The 19152-nt window shown below is 40.0% G+C and overlaps 1 protein-coding gene across 1 annotated transcript in view; it reads right to left on the bottom strand.

Moving 5' to 3' along the window:
- Positions 1-19152, bottom strand: part of LOC130045925 (phospholipid-transporting ATPase ABCA3-like) — a 105407-nt gene that overhangs the window by 78109 nt on the left and 8146 nt on the right. The window contains 5 exon segments of the mRNA XM_056138807.1: positions 996-1169; positions 4009-4126; positions 5924-6040; positions 12635-12891; positions 17101-17242. Of these exon segments, the coding sequence (XP_055994782.1) occupies positions 996-1169; positions 4009-4126; positions 5924-6040; positions 12635-12891; positions 17101-17242 (808 nt within the window).

Raw genomic sequence — 19152 nt, 5'->3', positions numbered from 1 at the left:
ATATAGTAAATACACTAATATACTAATCGTTAATATATTGGTATATTGTTGTAAAGTGTGTAGAAAAAGTTAAACTTTTTTTTTTGCTTTTTGGGTCACACCTGGCGATGCTCAGGGGTTACTGCTCGCTTTGCATTCAGGAATCACTCCTGGTGGTGCTCAGAGGACCATTGGGATGCTGGGAATCAAACTTAGGTTGGCCACATGCAAGGCAAATGCCCTACCCGCTGTGCTATCACTCAAGTCCCCCAAAAGTTAAATACTTTGGTGAGAGAATTGGCCTAATCTCTCCTTGGAGGGGAGACACCCAAACAATTTTGTTAACTGGGCCTGTAGTTTAATCTGAGTAACCTAGGCTGCAATGCTACTTGTCCTGAAGTGCTGAAAATCACCCAAGGTACCCTTGGGTGCTCTGTGGTCCTCAATGCCACACCTGGTGGTATTAAAGGCTACATCCATCAATGCTGGGGGGATCATATGATGCCAGAGATCAAACTGAGGTTGGATACATTCCTGCAGGCCCCAGTCTAGTCTATTTGAAGGTTATTATAATAGCAATGCAAATTAAGCTACAAATACTTTAAAAGACAGTTATTATTTAGGATTTAAGTTAGTGTCCACTCACAAGTGGAAACTATTTAAATAGGCACTTAAACAGAAATATATTACTATATTATAGTACTTCTTCACCATTAAATATCAAATAACTGTAAAAAAGGAGAGTGAGTCTATCTCAAGAGGTTCAGTATGTATAATTATGTAAATAAAGTAAGTTGCAGAAGACTTTTAAATTATTTCACTTGAGAGTATAACTGAAGCATTGTTGTGGAGAAACAAGGAACTTTCAATTTTTCACACTTCTGTTTTTTTTGTTATATATAATCTTAAATTAAAAATCCTGGGGTCAATTTTTTTTATAACATATTCTCAACCTCCTGGCCACGTGTGGCTCCATTCACACTGCATCTACTCAGAAAGACACAAGTCACAAGTACCTTTTATTTCTGACCTTAGCAGAAGATTAACCCCCAGAGCCAAGGCTACATTTGAACTGAGACAAGAAACCATCTTCTGAGGGAGGCTTAGCACTCCATAATATTCAGCCATGAAATTATATGGAAAGAAACTGGCAAAATATAGGATGCTTCCAAACGAAGGAACCATTTCAGCTGCAAATAAGAAGCAAAGATAGAAATCCACTTTAAAAAGTAATATGAAAGTTATGAATTACAAATAATTTTATGGGTCAGCAAAGGAATAGAATGCAAAATCTACAAGGGAAAGAAAACTGCCTCCCTTTTTCTTTCTTGCATTATCAGGTACCAGCACACAGTATGTATCCAGTGAATAGGCCTTGAATGAATAGTGTATAGGATGAGTCAACATCTACGATATTTATCAAATGATACATATTTAGAAATTTCAATAGGAATTACTATCTAGCAATTGAACATGCAGTCATAAACATGTTATGGAAAAATTCCTTTTCTGTCAAATTTATTTATTCACAAGTTCATTTGATTTGACAAACTGCAAAGGCAAACTATTACTATTGACAGAAGTTCAATGCACTTAAGTTTTCCAGAGATTTGAAGCGATGGGTAGAAAAACAGTCTAGTTTTAAGCCTTACTTTCAGTCTGAATCATGATACTTAAAAATTATTTAATAGATAACTACTAAAAATGGAATGCCGGCAAGTCCATAAATATTGGGTTTTATAAGCTAGACAAAGAGGATTCTAGTTGAGATCATCATGACTATATACTTTATTTTTTGTTCTTGGGCAACACTCAAAGATGCTCAGGACTTCTAGTTTTGCACTCAGGGATCACTCCTGGCACTGCTTAGGGAACCATAGTGCTGGGGATCAAACCCAGATTGGCCACATGCAAGGCAAGCACCCTGCCCCAGTAATCCTTTCCAGTCCCCATAATAACACGAAGAAAGCAAATTCGTGATGCTAAGGATCACCTGGGCCATCCAAGCAGTGAGCGTAGGTCTCCAGGGTGACCACATAGCGTGGGGAATTGAACTTGGGCTGGCTGTATGCACTTAATACCTATGTTATCTCTCCAGCCCTTTCAATTAGATCTTCCTAACATTAGGACCCCTAAATACAATCTCATGTCAACCACAAAGAAGCTGTCTATAAAATACACACATTAGAAAATAAGGACATAAAACAAACTACAAAAAGGCAACTGAAACAAAAGAATTCACTAACAGAAAATATGGGAGGAAAAAGGCGCTAAGGCATATAAAAAACAAGTGTCCATTCTCCATAATTTATTTAAATAAAATGTATTAAAATCTCTAAATAGAAAGGTTCTCAGGGAGAAAAAACCAACTATATGTTTTTACAAAAGTCTAAAGACACAAAAAGGTTGAAAGTAAAGGTAGAAAACTGTGGTATGTAGAAATAGTAACCTAAACAGTGTGGAGATTTTATGCTAATACCAGAAAGATCATATATAAAAAAAGCTCAGGGCTTACTCTTACTCTATACTCAGGGATCATTCCTGGTGAGGTTTGGGGAATCAAAAACAGGGTGCCAGGGATCAAACCCAGTTTGGCGATATGCAAGGTCAGTGTCTTGTCCACTGTACTATCTCTCTGGCCCTGAAATACAGTAACTCTTAATGAAAAGTTCAAGTTAGCACTTGTCTTATCAAGAAGATAAAACAATTGCAATTGATCTTCTGTGCTAGAATATAAATCAAGACAATAAGTGAGTTGGCTAAAAGGAGTTCCCAAACACCTATTCTGATCAACTAAAACAGACATTTTATTGAAGAAGACTTACCTTTAGACTCACCTTTAGTGAAGAATGTGCTAACCACAAAGGCATAGAGTGTTGAGGCAGCAGCATAACAACGTATACCTAACAAATCTTTGAAATACATTAAGCACCTTGGTGGAGGGACGATCACTTGGGTGGAAGGACTGGTGATGGAACAATGAATGCCCAAGACAACTGTATTACGAGCAACTATGTAAATTACGATGTTTAAGTTTCAAAAATTATGTTAAGCAAAACATATTCAAGGAAAAACAACAATTCCACATCACACTACCACACACACACACACACACACAAAAGAATGAAGGATGAAATGCCTTTTTTTTTCCTTTTTGGGTCACACCCAGCAATGCTCAGGGGTCACTCCTGGCTCTGCACTCAGGAATTACTCCTGGTGGTGCTTGAGGTACTGCTGGGAATCGAATCAGGGTCGGTCGCATGCAAGGCAAATGCCCTATCTGCTGTGCTATCACTCCGGCCCCTGAAGGATGAAATTCTTAAGTTGTGCTGAAGTGAATGTGGCTGGCAGGATTTGCTTATCTACCACTCCAGTAGGGAGGTAATCACTGTCACTGTCCTCCCATTGTTCATCGATTTGCTTGAGCGGGCCCAGTAACGTCTCCATTTTTTGAGACTTGCTGTTACTGTGTTTGGCATATTGAATACGTCACAGATAGCTTGCCAGGCTTTGCTCTGTGGGCGAGACACTCTCAGCTTGCCGGGCTCTCCAAGGGGGGCGGAGGAATCGAACCCGGCTCAGCCAGGCTGGCTGTGTGCAAGGCAAATGCCCTACCGCTGTGCTATCGCTCCAGCTGGCTAGAGTGGAAGGAGGTAATAAATCAGGATATTGTGATGAGAAATACAATTTTAAAAGTCTACAATAACTTTTTCAGGCTTCAGTACCTTACTTTCAGTAAAGGACACAACAATCAGATCCAGAAATATAATGAACTATTGTTCCTAACAGACATAACAGAAAACATTCTTTTAAAGTGTATGGGGGGCTACATGTGGTAAGGAAATACAAAGAATATGATGAATAATAAATAATTATCAATCTCTTAGTGGAAAATTACTTGAAAACAACTTTTGCAGAAATCATCGGTCAGTTTATTCTAAGTGTTCTAAATGGTGGCAATGGAGCTCCCAAACACTAGTCTGATCAATTAAAACAGAACTTTTATTAAAGAAGACATCTTAGACTCACCTTTAGTGAAGAATGAGCTAATCATGAAGGCATAGAGTGTTGAGGCAATAGCATAGCAAGTTAGAAAGGCAAAGATGAAACTAAAATCACTGTAGCGGAATACTGGTTCATTGAGAATCTACAATAAAAACAATCATGGTGTCATGTAAGGTACAGAATACACAGTGTCACCAAAACACAAGTGAAAAAGAAGATGATGGATTTAATGAAATAAGATAAACTGCTCAATGGCTAAAATTCAATGAGATAAAGGTTGACAAAAAGCTTTCTTACAGAAAGGTTTAAGTTTTTCTCAGCAATTCAGCAACCTCTACAATAGAGAAAATAAAATCCCCATCCAACTTCCTGGAAACCTGAGGCAATAATTATTTTTAAGGTTTTATTTTTGAATCACTGTGAGATAGATCTTTACAAAGCTGTTCATAATTAGGTGTCAGCCATATAGTGCTGAGATAATAATTGTACACTCTATCATCTTTTTTCTTTCAAAGGATAGTTGAAACATGCTACAGTCGACTAGAATTGTCTTACATAGTGTCATTTAGCCACATTAAGCAATTAAAATACACCTAATGTGATTGTAGGGTTTTAATTTTCATTGAACTTTATTTTAATTTAATTTTAATGAGAAAAATTAAGGCACTGTAATTTATAAAGTTGCTCAAAATAGAGCTGTTTCAAGAATACCATGTTCCAACACAAATGCCATTACCAGTGTGATTTTCCTTCCACCAATACCCCCAGGTTACCCCCAAACCCCCTCTTACCCCCAGCCTGTCCCCCTGGCAGACACATAATAAATTTAGTTCATATTGCTTGCTCCAACAAAACTTAAAGGAATGGTAAATGAAATTATTAGAAAACAAATCAGTAAAAATCAATTTGTGATGACTATGTGATTTTAACCTACGTAAATAAATTCAAATCATTTAATATAAACCTATTATCATTTACATATATAACTTTCAATCCTGTTATCTAAAATATAGTGCACTAAATTTAATTTAACTTGGATCTCACTGCGGTAATTATCATGCTTTCCCTATCATTAATAAAACATTTTTAAAAAATCCTGTGCTATATAGTTTATATATTATATTACAGGTCCTGCTTAAATATCTGTATTAATAAGTAAAAATAGTGCAATACATTTTCTATAGATGTAAAAAAACTCTTTAGACATAGAACACTTAATATAAATGAGACAGTTTGTTTTGAAAATGTGTAAAATCCCTTAGCGAGCCAGGAGTAAATATACCTTTCTTAATCAAGTAGAGAGAAACCATAGCACCATGAGTAAATGCCGTACCTAATGCCACATGCTGAGGAGTTTGTCTTGCCTTTTTTTCCCCCCTGCTTTTTGGGTCACACCCGGAGATGCTCAGGGATTCCTCCTGGCTCTGCACTCAGGAATCACTCCTGGCAGTGCTCAGGGGACCATATGGGATGCTGGGAATCGAACCTGGGTTGGCCGTGTGCAAGACTATCGCTCCAGCTCTGTCTCGCCTTTTAAAGAAGCTCCATTAATGCTTTGTTAATGCTTTGGTTTCAAGACCATGAATTCCCTAAGCTGCTTTGTGTCCCTGAAGATCTGTATCGTTAGATCTAAATGATAATCCTTAACTGTAATTATTTTTAAATAAATGTAAAAATACAAAAGCACACTCAAATTCAGAGCAAGTAATTTTCTAATGAAAATATAGTGTATAACTTAACATGTTCTACTAACATAAAATACAAACTAAAGTTTGAAATGTATGTATAAAATAATGAAAAATATCCCAAGTTTTGCATTGGAAGCATATTAAAATATTTTGCACATAAAGATTTAAGCAATTTACTTGTTTTTACTTTAAAATATCTACATATGACACTCATTATATATCTGTTGGATAGCATGAAATTAGATGCTTGCCTTGACACAGAATAACACACATATCAAAAGGATAGTAACGATATAAATTAGGAAGAATGTGAAGAAATAGCCAGCCCAAATCATCCAGTTCCTAAGTCCACATATGATCTGGTACTCCTGTAGGAAAGTCAATGAAAATAAGAATATTACTAGCATCAGCAATAGTGCATTCACATATCTTTCTAATTAAATTTCCATGAAAAGCTATATAGTTAATATCTCCATTTTGTCAATGAGAAAAACAAGGCTCAGAAAGTCTAGTGTATTGATAAAAATGACACCATAAATGTAACACTGGCATTAAAACATATTACTCTTGAGATTTTTTGGGTGCTACACCCCGTAGTGCTCAGGAATTACTCCTGGCTCAGTACTTACTCCTGGAATACTTGAGAAATCACAAATGAGTGCCATAGATGGAACCTGGGTCAACCATATGGAAGTCAAGTACTATCTCTTTGGTCACCAGGAGATTTTAGTTTTCAACACTACAAATACTACTGGACCAAAATGAAAAACATTTAAATGAGATTTTAAAATACTGGAGTTAGGATTTCTTTCTACTATACCAACAATATTATCAAGTATATCTTCTAACAATCCAAGTTAAAATCACAAAATCACAAATCATCCTGCTATTCGTTGATTGCCTCGAGCAGGCCCCAGTAACGTCTCCTTCATCCTAGCCCTGAGATTATATTCAAGGCTCTTTAGGAGAATGAGACCCATCATTGTAACTGGTATTTGGCATATTGGGTACGTCACGGGGAGTTTGCCAGACTCTGCCCTGTGGGCAGGCTACATTCGGTAGCCTGCCAGTTTGTCCAAAGTAGGAATGAGATAATAAGATGTCATAATAGGATGTCCGGGAGCTGGTTTTTATAGTCTCTGAGTCTTGGCCGTTGATGGGATTACACGGTGCCAGGGGGCCAGTTGGTGGGTGTGACCCTCGCCTACTGGAATTTGGAGGATCTGGGTGGAGGATGCTCAGCCCCGATCCGGGTAGGCTTGGAGATCTCGGCCCCGGAACCCGCGTGATTTTGTCCCTCTGCCAGTACCTTCATGTGTGCGGAGAGTAGTCTCAGCATGGTGGTGGCTAGTCCTGGAGGTCTTCGGCTGCCGGAGCCCTGGTCGGGGCAGGGAGGAAAGCTCAACCCGCTCCCCTCCAAGGGGCCCGGGCGAGGATAGCCAGGCGCGGGGGCAGGAGACTGCACTGTTCTCTTCCGGGAGCTGGTTTTTATAGTCTCTGAGTCTTGGCCATTGATGGGATTACTTGTGTAATCCCAAGTTAAAAGTTGGTTGTAATCATGCTTGCTTCTTGTAGGCAATGTGTCTTTTTATTATCCTCTGGTTTCTTCCAAGATGTCTCTTTCTCTTTGGTTTTCAGCAGTTTAAATATGTTGAGGTATATGCGTGCATGCACGTGTGTTTTGTGTGTGTGTGTGTGTGTGTGTGTGTGTGTGTACATTAACTTGTGCATGTGTGTGAGAGATAAGTTTATTCTGCTTTGTGTTCTTTTGATTTCCTTCTTTGAAGATCTGTGGTTTAACATCTAACATCAACTTTGGAAAACAGTCTATCGTTACTAGTTCTAGTTATCGTTATCGTTCTAGTCTTTAATTTCCTATTATGCAATTAACAATTATGTATATAATATTTCGCCTTATAGTCTACTATACATTTGTATGCTTTCCTCTGAATTTTCACATTTCTTTTATGCTTTTCATTTAGTTTTTGTAATTTCAACTATCTTGTATTCAATTTTTATTCCTTCATTAAGGTTTCTACTGATGAATTTTTCCAGTATTCATTAATGAGCATGCTTTTAAAATTTCTTATTGAATCACTATGAGACACAGATTTACAAAGCTGATTATGGTTAGGTTTCAGTCACACAGAGTTCCAATGCCCACCCCTCACTACTGTACATTTCCTACCACTAATATCCCCAATTTTCCTCCTGCCACACCATGCCCCCAGTCTGTCTCTATGACAGGCACTTTCCTTTTCTTGCTCTCTTTTCTCTCTCCTCTTTTGGGAATTATAGATTGCAATATAGGCACTGAGAGTGAGATGTTTGTTCTATACCCATTTTAGCACGCAGTTCCTATCCAGAGTGATCATTTCCAACTGTCTTTATCATAGTGGTCTCTTCTCTATCTGCCTTCTCCCTCAGCACTTGAGACAGGCTTCCAACCATGGACCAGGGCCTTGACTTGGGTATTATGGTTTTTAAAAAATATCCACAAATGAGAGCAATCATTCTATGTCTACCCCTCTCCTGACACACTTCATTCAACATGATACTCTCCATGTCCATCCATTTATAAGAAAATTTCATAATTCCATTTTTCCTAACAGCTGCATAGTATTTCACTGTGTAGATATATCATAGTTTCTTAAACCAGTCATCTGTTCTCGGGCAGTCGGGTTGTTTCCACATTATGGCTAATGTGAATAGTGCTACAATGAACATAGAAGTGTATTTCTGCTGTGTGTTTTGGGTCCCCAGGCTATAATACCAGAAGTGGTATGGGTGGGTCATATGGGAAGATCAATTTCTAGCATTTTGAGGAATGCCCATATTGTTTTTCCAAAAAAGTTGGAGTAGTCGGCATTCTCAGCAACAATGAAAAAGAGTCCCTTTCTCCCTGAATCCATGCCAGCACTAGTTGCTGTTGCTTTTTTGGATATATGCTAGTTTCTGTGGTGTGAGATGATATCTCGTTGTTTTGATTTGCATCTCCCTGATGATTAGTGATGTGGAGCATTTTTTCATGTATCTTTTGGCTATTTGTATTTACTCTTTGAGAAAGTTTTTGTTCATTTCTTCTCCCCATTTTTTGATGGGGGTGGAGAAGTTTTTTTTTTCTTGTAAAGTTCTACCAGTGCCTTATATATCTTGGATATTAACCCTTTATCAAGGTGGGTATTACATAATATTTCCCAATCTGCAGGCTGTCTTTATATCTTGGTCACTGTTTCTTTTGAAGTGCAGAAGCTTCTTAGTTTAATGTATTTGTTTATCTTTGCTTCCATTTGCTTGGTCAGCAGTGTTTCATCTTTGAAGATTCTTTTAGTTTCTTCAATGTCATGGAGGAGAGATTCTGCCCGCATTTTTAAAAAATTAAAAATTTTTTAATTTTATTTTTATAAAATTGTTCACATTGATTTATTACATTCAATATTCCAACATCAATCTCACCACCATTACACCTCCTCACCACCATTATTTCCTATTTTCCCCAACCACAACCCAGGTCTATCCCAATAGCTGGCCCTAAAGGATTTATTTTGTATTGCTGGTTATGGTTTAATTCACTAAAAATGATCAAAACAGACTGCCTTAAAAGAAATTGTGAAGATTGTTGTATCTCAAGCCGGAGCCATTAAGCTTTTGTATAAAACATTACTAACATGTTTTTCACAGGTTAAGCCTTGTGGTTGCCTTTTACTTTACATCCCATCCAATGTGGTGTGGTACTCCTCATATGTCGTTGATGTGGAGTAAGAGATGTCATGCAGCCACGTTTGCAGCTGCATGTTGCAGGAATTCTAAAATTTTGATGGGGTGATACAACTGGGGTTGAATTATTAACTGGATGGTAACTCTGGACTCTGGAAGCATCTCTGCAGCTTGAGATTGAGATTGCAGCTCAAAAATCTTTTGAGATTTATTTATGAGTCTCTGTATCATGGCTGGTTAATGAGCTTACTTGGTGAGCTCTGGAGGCAGTTCATGGGCATGACTGCCAGGCTCCAGGGAGAGCAGAGGAATGGGGGGGGCGGTCACCCATCCCTGACACAGTGAAAGCTTAGAGATTTCTGTCACAAAATCCTCCTACCTGAGTTTTTCAACAAATGCATTCATGCAAGTGTCTCGTCTGAGCCTGTGGGGTCCAACAGTGAGCCTGGTGGCGATTAGGTTCTCCTTTATGTATCTTAAGGATTCAGGTCTGAAACTGAGGTCTTTAATCCATTTTGACCTGACTTTTGTGCTTGGCATTAGAGAGAAGTCTGAGGGATTTTAAAAAAAATTTTTTTGCATGTAGCTGTCCAGTTTTCCCAGCACCACCGACTGAAGAGGCTTTCCATGCTTTACTTCACATGTGTTGCTCCTTTATAAAAAATTAGCTACTTCTAGCAATTCCATTTTGTATTTTTATAGCAGTATTATTTATCTGATCAGCAGCCTGATGGCGCCTTCAGACTTCCAGATATCCCAAAATTGCTGCTGTGCCTTTGGCCAGACCCCAAAAACTTGGGGCAAAGTTTACCAAGAAAGAAAACGGCCAAAAGTTAGGTATGTGGGAGACACACCCACAAACCACCTCTGGCTCAGCTATATAATTGGAGGCATGGCCTCTCTAGTTCCTGATCGAACTGCTTAATGGCCATGATCCTAGAGAATCAGAAACAAATCTTGGAACCCAAAGGCTTTTGGCAGAAATGCGGCCCGTTCCTGCAGTAGGTTACTGGTGCTGGGCCACTCCAAGTGGGAATAGGTTTCTTGCCTTGGCCCATTCCCCGTGGTGGCCCTGTGACTGCCATCCTCCAGAGTCCACAGGACAGTCAGGTTTGGGCCTGCAGTGATGAGATACGCAGGGCCTCACTAGATGGGGTGGAATTGGCCCTTTCCTCCCCATCCCAACAAGACCCCGAGTTGCCTCCCATGAACGGCCTCTCTGGCTCCTGATCAAGCTGCTTAATGGCCATGATCCGAGAGATTCAGAAACAAATATCGAAACCCAGCGACTTTTGGCAGAAATGCGCCTGTCCCTGCAGTAGATTACTGTCGCCGGGCCACCCCAGAGGGGGAAAGGGTGCTATCCCTCTGCCTGCCTCCCCTTGGTGGTTCGGTGGCCACCATCCTCCAGAGACCATTGGACAGTCTAGTTTGAGCCCTAAGTGATGAGATACATGGAGTCTCATGGAATGGGGGTGGAGACAGCCCTTTCCTCCCCATACCAAAGAGACCTCGAGTCACTGCCCACGAATGGCCTCTCTGGCTCCTGATCAAGCTGCTTAACGGCCATGATCCCAGAGACTCAGAAACAAATCTTGGAACCCAGGGCTTTTGGCAGAAATCCCCCCAGACTTAATTGTTAAAATTTCAGAATTTCAAAATCACGCGGCCACTACTGCAGCTGTGCGACATCATATGTTATTTATAACCAGCAATAGAAAACAAATTGTCTACTGTTGCCTTTTCAGCAGATCTGAGTGTTGGGATAAAATTCCAAATAATAATGGTGGGTCTGGTGTCAAAATATTGAATGTGATCAAAGTAGAGAGAGAGAGTAATGTGGAAATCATTTGCCAACAGGTAGTGGGAGGGTGTGGGATGGTGGTATACTGGGGTTTTTGGTGGTGGATAATGGGCACGGTGAAGGTATGGGTGTTTCATTGTATGACTGAGACTTAAACCTGAAAGCTTTGTAACTACTCTCATGGCGATTCAATAAATAAAATTATAAAAAATGAAAAAAAAAAAGGAAGTTGGAGTTCATGCCCAATTCTATCAGCCTAATCAGTGGCTAAGCAGTACTCCTACATAAAAAAACTTGTTATTGGGGCAGGAGGCAGGGTAGGATGTTTGCCCTGCACGTGGGTGACCTGGGTTCGATTCCCAGCATCCCATATAGTCTCCCGAGCACCACCAGAAATAATTCCTGAGTGCATGAGCCTGGAGTAAACCCCGCACATTGCTGGTTGTGACCCAAAAAAGTCAAAAAAATAAAAATAAAAAAGAACTACTTAAAAAAGTTGTTATTGATCGAGGTACTGTGATTTACAATACTCTTTCACACACACACACACACACACACATATATATATATATATATATATTTCTAACACCACACCTATCACCAGTGTACCCACCACTCTCCTCCAAAGTACCTTTATTTTTAGCATGCCTTTTATTTTTCTATTATATAGGGCAAAATCAAAGGCCCTCCCGTTGATCGTCGATTTGCTCGAGCGGGCCAAGTAATGTCTCCATTGGAGACTTGTTGTTACTGTGTTTGGCATATTGAATACATCACGAGGAGCTTGCCAGGCTCTGCCGTGTGGGCGAGATACTCTCGGTAGCTTGCCGGGCTCTCTGAGAGGGGCGGAGGAATCGAACTCGGGTCGGCCATGTTGGCCGCTTGTAAGGCGAACGCTTACACTGTGCTAGGGCGTTCGCCTTACAAGCGGCCAACATGGCCAACCCGAGTTCGATTCCTCCGCCCCTCTCGGAGAGCCCGGCAAGCTACCGAGAGTATTCGATATGCCAAACACAGTAACAACAAAGTCTCCAATGGAGACGTTACTGGGCCCGCTCGAGCAAATTGACGATCAACGGGAGGGCCTTTATCTTTTTATAGGGCAAAAAGTATAAGTAGGCATAAGTATGAGGCATAAGTATGATTATATTATTTTAGCCAGAATGTAAGTTGCTTTTGATTCAGTTATTCTAGATGGTTTCACACTTTCTAGTAACCTTTTTTAAATCTCCTTCCTTGCTTCAAGTTTTCCCTTTATGCTGTTCCCGCAGGAAGTCTATTTCTGAAGTCCTTCACATAGAAAACTGATACGGTGACTATACCTCACCGTATAGTATTTTCTGTTCTATATTTGAATTTTATGTCATAGGGATGTGATACAATGTACACAGTTCTAAAAAATTATTCATAGAAAGTTTATCAGAAAAATAATTCTGATTACCTTTAATTTCATTTCTCTTTCTGACACCACGAATCGCATGCTAGAAAGTACAGTTGGAGAGAACATGAGTATGAACATCAAAGGGGCAAAAGAGCTCATGACCGCAATTAATCCATCATTAGAAAAGTGTGGGTATGGAAACCTCTGTATAAGGATACTGATATTATCAAACATCTGTCCAGCACTGCTTTCATGATACAGCATGATGGCCTTATCTACGGCATGCTGTACAGCCAGGAACCCTTCTTTGATGTATCCTGCATGATAAAATAAGAATTTTTAAGTAAAGCAGACAAATGTTCAGAGACACAAAAATCAAGTTAATTTAAGTAATTATGCTTGTCACCTATAAACCCTAAATTTATTATTGTAACAAGGCTAACCAAATAGTTACTCTGGGAAACTACCATAGCTTTGACACAGAGGTAAAATGCATTTTTTAGAGGTACATTTTGATGCCTATTTTACACAAATTAATTACCTTTAATAAAAATGGTGGGTTTCCTAAATGCAACTTATAGTTACAAAAAGAATGCATACTTAAACATTAGAGAGATTAAGACCCAGAAATGTAAAAAGAAATTAAATACTGACATGTTGTAGTGAATAATACAAAATGGTCTCTAAGGAAAACTGTTTCAGTGAAACAAAGTCAGCCATAAAGCTAAAAGGCTTCCAGGAGTTTAAGCAGCTTTTCTTCAAGTTTTAAATATTGAAACTCATAATTTTAAGCTTTTCTGTCCTTAGAGGAACTGCAAAAGTCTTCTGAAGCATTGCTTTAGCTGTACCACCTCCCTCCAATTCTTCAAATACTCAGTGAATCTGAATATTTTTTCTTTATTAAATTTAATTTTTCTAATCTTTCTGAGACTTCCTTGATACATGAATTAGAAATACGTTGCTTGATGAAATATCTAAAGTAATTTTAGACACTATCATGGATACAGTTAGTGCTAAAGCTTATGGTATTTGTGTATAAAGCACTCTGTTACCACCAAACTATCTAAGACTACACCTATGTCACCTCTAGCAGAAATTGAAACTGTCCTTATGTTGCATCTAGTCCATTTATTCCTCCCACTCTTACCCTGATGGTTTAGTAATCTCTTTGTAATCCAAGGTCAAGGGTTTGCCTTTGTTCGATACAATCTATTCCTTTGTTTTTAAAAATGTCTCTGTGCCACACTTGCGTGAGATATCTGTATTTGTCCTTCTCTCTCTCATTTATTTTGCTTACCATGATACCCTCCACTTCCATCTGCGCTGCAGTCAACTTCATGACTTGTTTTATGCTTGCATAGTAGTTCACTGCTTATAAGTAGCATGTTTTCTTTATTTGTTCAACTGACATTTTCTTTATTCATTCAAATGTCATTGGAAATTTGTGTTATTCCCATAGCCTGGCTTTTGTATTCTATTGTTCTAAGTGTACAGGGGTGTGCATATAATGTTTTTGAATTACTTTTTTGTTTGTTTTGGGGGCACATGCCCAAAAGTATATTCACTGGTATCTACTATGAGATATGAAAGCTCAAGTCTTATTTATTTATTTATTTATTTTTGGGTCACACCCAGCGATGCACAGGGGTTAATCCTGGCTCTGCACTTAGGAATTATTCCTGGCAGTGCTCAGGGGACCATATGGGATGCTGGGAATCGAACCCAGGTTGGCTGCATGCAAGACAAATGCCCTATCCGCTGTGCTATCCCTCCAGCCCCAAGTCTTACTTTTTTTGAGGAATACCTGTAGTGCTTCCCAGAAAGGCTGAACCAGATGACATTTCCATGAACAGTGAACGAACAATTCTTTTTTCATCACATCTCCTAACAACATGGGTTGCTTCCAGTTTTTTTTTTTATGTGCCATTATAACTGGTGTGAGAGGGCATCCCACTGTCATTTTGATTTGCATTTCCTTGGTAATAAGTCACAAAGAACAATTTTTCATATGTCTGTTGGTCACCCAAATGTCTTCTTCAGGGAAGAGTTCATTCATCTCCTTTCTCCATTTTGATCTGATTATTGGATGTTTTATTATTGAGATTTGTGAGTGCTTTATATATCTTGGACATATATAAATATCTGATGATGGTATGTAAATATTTGATCCCATTCAGTAGTGTGTCTTATTTTAGGCTGAGCTTCCTTTCATATAAAAACCTTTTCATTTTTTTTTTTTTGCTTTTTGGGTCACACCCGGCGATGCACAGGGGTTACTCCTGGTTCTGCACTCAGGAGTTACTCCTGGCGGTGCTCAGGGGACCATATGGGATGCTGAGAATCGAACCTGGGTCGGCTGCGTGCAAGGTAAATGCCCTACCCGCTGTGCTATCTCTCCAGCCCCAAAAACCTTTTCATTTTAATCAATTTTTTGGACTACACCTGACAGTGCTCAAGGCTTACTCCAGATTCTGTGCTCTCATTTCTCGTGGGGCTTGGGGGACCATATGCAGTGCTGGGGTTCGAACCTACATTAGCCACATGCAAGATAAGCATCTTACCAAATGTACTATCTCTGTTTCTAAAAACTTATTATTTTATTCATATTTTTGTGTATTTTTCTTCAAAATTGCAGTGCTGGTGTAGAGGCAACAAATGTCTTAGCTGTTGCTTGTCTGGGAATATTTATATAACCCCCTCCAGTCTGAGAGATAATTTCAATGGGTAGAGGAATCCTGGTGGTAAGATACACAGAATTGTTAGAAGTTTGAAGGGTGGGGCCTGAATGGCAAAGCTGAGGATCTTAACCGCCAAGAGCACAGATAAGACTGGGAGTCTGTTGGGCTGGCAGTTTAAGCTGTTACCCCCTGATAACTGGAACTGAGGGTGGGACTTGGTTGGGTGGTCCTCACTTCCTAAATGGCTGTTCCAAGCTGGGGCCAGTGTGGTTGCACCATCATTTGTCTAACTTAAGAAGTTCTAATATTCTGCAACTCCTGAGAACCGATAGACAAACTAGTGCTGTGAAAAGTCTAATTGCTTAGTAAAATCTGTTGGGGAGTGCGGCGGGACAGGGCAGTGTCAGCTTAGGAGGCATGCCCGTTGGTGGAGCTGAGACTGCATTGCTATGGGGGGTGGGTCACTTTAGGAACTGCTGCTCTCTTCTTGCACACAGTGCTACTGTGACTCAAGTCTTTTCAACTTAGCAAGTGCCAAAACTGATGTTCTGTTTTTCATTCTTTTGAGTGTAGGAGTATTGCTATTTATTCAGCCATTGATTAGGTTGATTGAATTGGGCATGAACTCCACCTTACTTTTTTTTTCCTTTTTATAAATTTTTTATTGAATCACCGTAAGAGCAGTTACAAAGCTTTTGGGTTTAAGTCTCAGTCATACAATGATGAAACACCCAGTGCCCATTCACCAGTGCCCATTCTCCACCACCAAAAATCCCAGTATACCCCCTACCCCAAACCCTCCCCCTACCTATGGGGCAGATGATTTTCACATTACTCTCTCTCTACTTTGATTACATTCAATATTTCGACACCAGATCCACCATTATTATTTGGGATTTTACCCCAACACTCAGATCTGCCGAAAAGGCAACCGTAGACAATTTGTTTTCTATTGCTGATTATAAATTACACATGATGTTGCGTGGCCACAGTAGTGGCCATGTGTTTTGGAATTCCGAAATTTTAACAATTAAATCTGGAGGGATTTCTGCCCAAACTTGCTGGGTTCCGAGATTTGTTCCTGAGTCTCTGGGATCATGGCTTTTAAGCAGCTTTATCAGGAGCCAGAGAGGCTGTTTGTGGTTTATTTTTTTTGGAGATCAGTTCCCTCATGTCCTACGTTAGTGTTAGTACTGGATTTGAAACCCTTTTCTTTCCATCTCTGCTTCTCCCCTCCTACCACCCAGGAATGCTCTCCTTGGTTCTGCCTTAGAGTCGAGTCTCCCTAAGGTGATGGATGTTTTCTCCAGTGAATTTTCACAGCAAGACCCCTTATGGAATACCGTGCTTCATTCCATTTTTATGCATTCATTCTGTTCCTTTTGACCACCTTGGTCTCATCCTTCCCTATCTTGCTATTGTTTTTTTTTTTCATCTCTAAGTCAATACCATTGCTATAAAAACTTTTTTATACGAACTTTTTCCAAAACATTGAAAGTAGAACTATCACAGGCAATCTCAAAATTTTAACAAAGGCTTTTTCTCTATCACGGCCAAACCTGGTTCAATCCCTGGCACCTCATGGCCCCTCAAACATTACTAAATGCAGCTCGTTAAGGCCCCTGAATATTGCTGGATTGACCCAGAGTATTCAGCACTGCAGGGCTTGTGCAGCACCACTTTTACAGGTCCTACATAGAACTGCTGGCCAACCTACCTGAGAGTTTTCAGAAGTGGCCCTTAGGCCTCTTGAGCACTACTTGGGAATATGTGTAAAACAATGTGTTTCTGTGTGTCTATTAGTACACAATGATGTCAATGAAATAATATGCCCAAGCATTTGCTCACCAGGATTTCCTCCATCGCTAAACTGTGGGTTCCTGGGTCCTGCAACAGGACGAACAGGAAAGAGCAAAGACGTTGCCCAGTCTACCATCTCTAATGAGGAAATATTCCACTGTGTCCTGAAAAAACGCAGATAATATTTTACCTAAAGAGAAAAATAGAAAACAAGCTATTTTTATTTTTTAATTTATTTTTATCTTTTACTTAGGCACCATGATTTACAAAGCTGTCAAAAATAGTTTCAGGCAAATAATGTCCAACTCAAATCCCATGGCCTGTGTCAGTATTCTTCCATTAGTGTCTCCAGGCTCCCTTCCACCCCTCCGCCCACCTCTCTAACAGGTACATTTCTATGTTTAATTATTGTAGTTTGGGTCATATGCAGTTGAGATGCACACAGGTGTCTTGCCTCTACACCAATGATGTGTCCAAGGTTACTGACCCTTGTCTCCATGATCTCCCCAGACAATCTCTTACTCCCCTACAATATTTCTCTTCTTCCCTGGCCTTTCTTTTTCTTTTTCTTTCTTTGTTCTTTCTTTCTTTTTTTATTTTATTTATTTAGTTTTGCTTTGAGAGAGAGAGAAAGAGAGAGAGAGAGAGAAAGAGAGAGAGAGAGAGAGAAAGAGAGGGAGAGAGACCGCCAAGCTACCGAGAGTATCTCACCCGCACAGGCAGAGCCTGGCAAGCTCCCCGCTATAACAGGTCTCATCCCCCTGAACCTGAAAGAGCCTGCAATCGTTGGTAAGGATGAGTAAGAAGAGGCTACTAAAATCTCAGAGCTGGGAGGAATAGAGATATTACTGGTGCCTGCTCGAGTACATCGATGAATAACGGGATGACAGTGACACTGACAGTGATTTTTTGCTTTTTGGGTCACATCCAGTGATGCACAGGGGTTACTCCCGGCTCTGCACTCAGGAATTACTCCTGGTGGTGCTCGGGGGATCATATGAGATGCTGGGAATCGAACCCAGGTCAGTTGAGTGCAAGGCAAACACCCTACCCCCTGTGCTATCGCTCCGCCCCTCCCTGGCCTTTCTGTTTTTGTAATTTGAGCCTAGGATTAGGTCACTTTTGGTACCTTACATTTTTTTGTCATGTTATACTATAATGAAGAGCAAATGTTAGAAATATGGAAAAGTTGTCTAAGAGGAAACTCATCTGTTGCAATACGTGTGTCATCAAGGTGATGCTGAATGCCTGGAAATGACGTGCCAGGCAAAAAAATTGCTCCAATCATAGCTATACTTGAAAATCACTGAAACATCCTGTTTGTCAGTTTCAACACCGTGGTAATAATGCCACCTGCTAGAAATTCCAAGGTACATTTCCTTGTACTCTACTGAGTTTTCCAGACATTTCCCCATTGGCCAATATTATGACAGGATCAGCTCTCACTATTATTATTATTGCTATAATAAGATTATTATAGGGCTGGAGCGATAGCACAGCGGTAGGGCGTTTGCCTTACAAGTGGCCAACATGGCCGATCTGAGTTCGATTCCTCCGCCCCTCTCGGAGAGCCCGGCAAGCTACCGAGAGTATCTCACCCGCATGGCAGAGCCTGGCAAGCTACCGGTGACATACTCGATATGCCAAACACAGTAACAGGAAGTCTCATCATGGAGACGTTACTGGGCCCGCTCGAGCAAATCGATGAACAACGGGAGGACCATGACCGTGAAGATTATTATAAGATACTCATTAGTAAAAAGATCATCAGAAATTTTTTTTTTTTTTTTGCTTTTTGGGTCACACCTGGCGATGCACAGGGGTTACTCCTGGCTCTGCACTCAGGAATTACTCCTGGCGGTGCTCAGGGGACTATATGGGATGCTGGGAATCGAATCCGCGTCGGCTGTGTGCAAGGCAAACGCCCTACCCGCTGTGCTATTGCTCCAGCCCCTCATCAGAAAAATTTAAAAAAACAGATGCATATTGTAATTTTATAAGACCTAGAAATTACAAAGCATACATGGGGCATAGTAAAGCAGAGAAAGGAAAGAGAATAAACTCATGGGTCTGGATTTATATTTTTACTGAAGTTACATG

The sequence above is a fragment of the Sorex fumeus genome, unplaced genomic scaffold (genome assembly GCF_029834395.1).
Source record: "Sorex fumeus unplaced genomic scaffold, SorFum_2.1 ptg000130l, whole genome shotgun sequence".
In the NCBI taxonomy this organism is placed as follows: domain Eukaryota; kingdom Metazoa; phylum Chordata; class Mammalia; order Eulipotyphla; family Soricidae; genus Sorex; species Sorex fumeus.
Note: the sequence above shows the minus strand (reverse complement) of the source record. Positions and strands in the feature narration are given on the sequence as shown.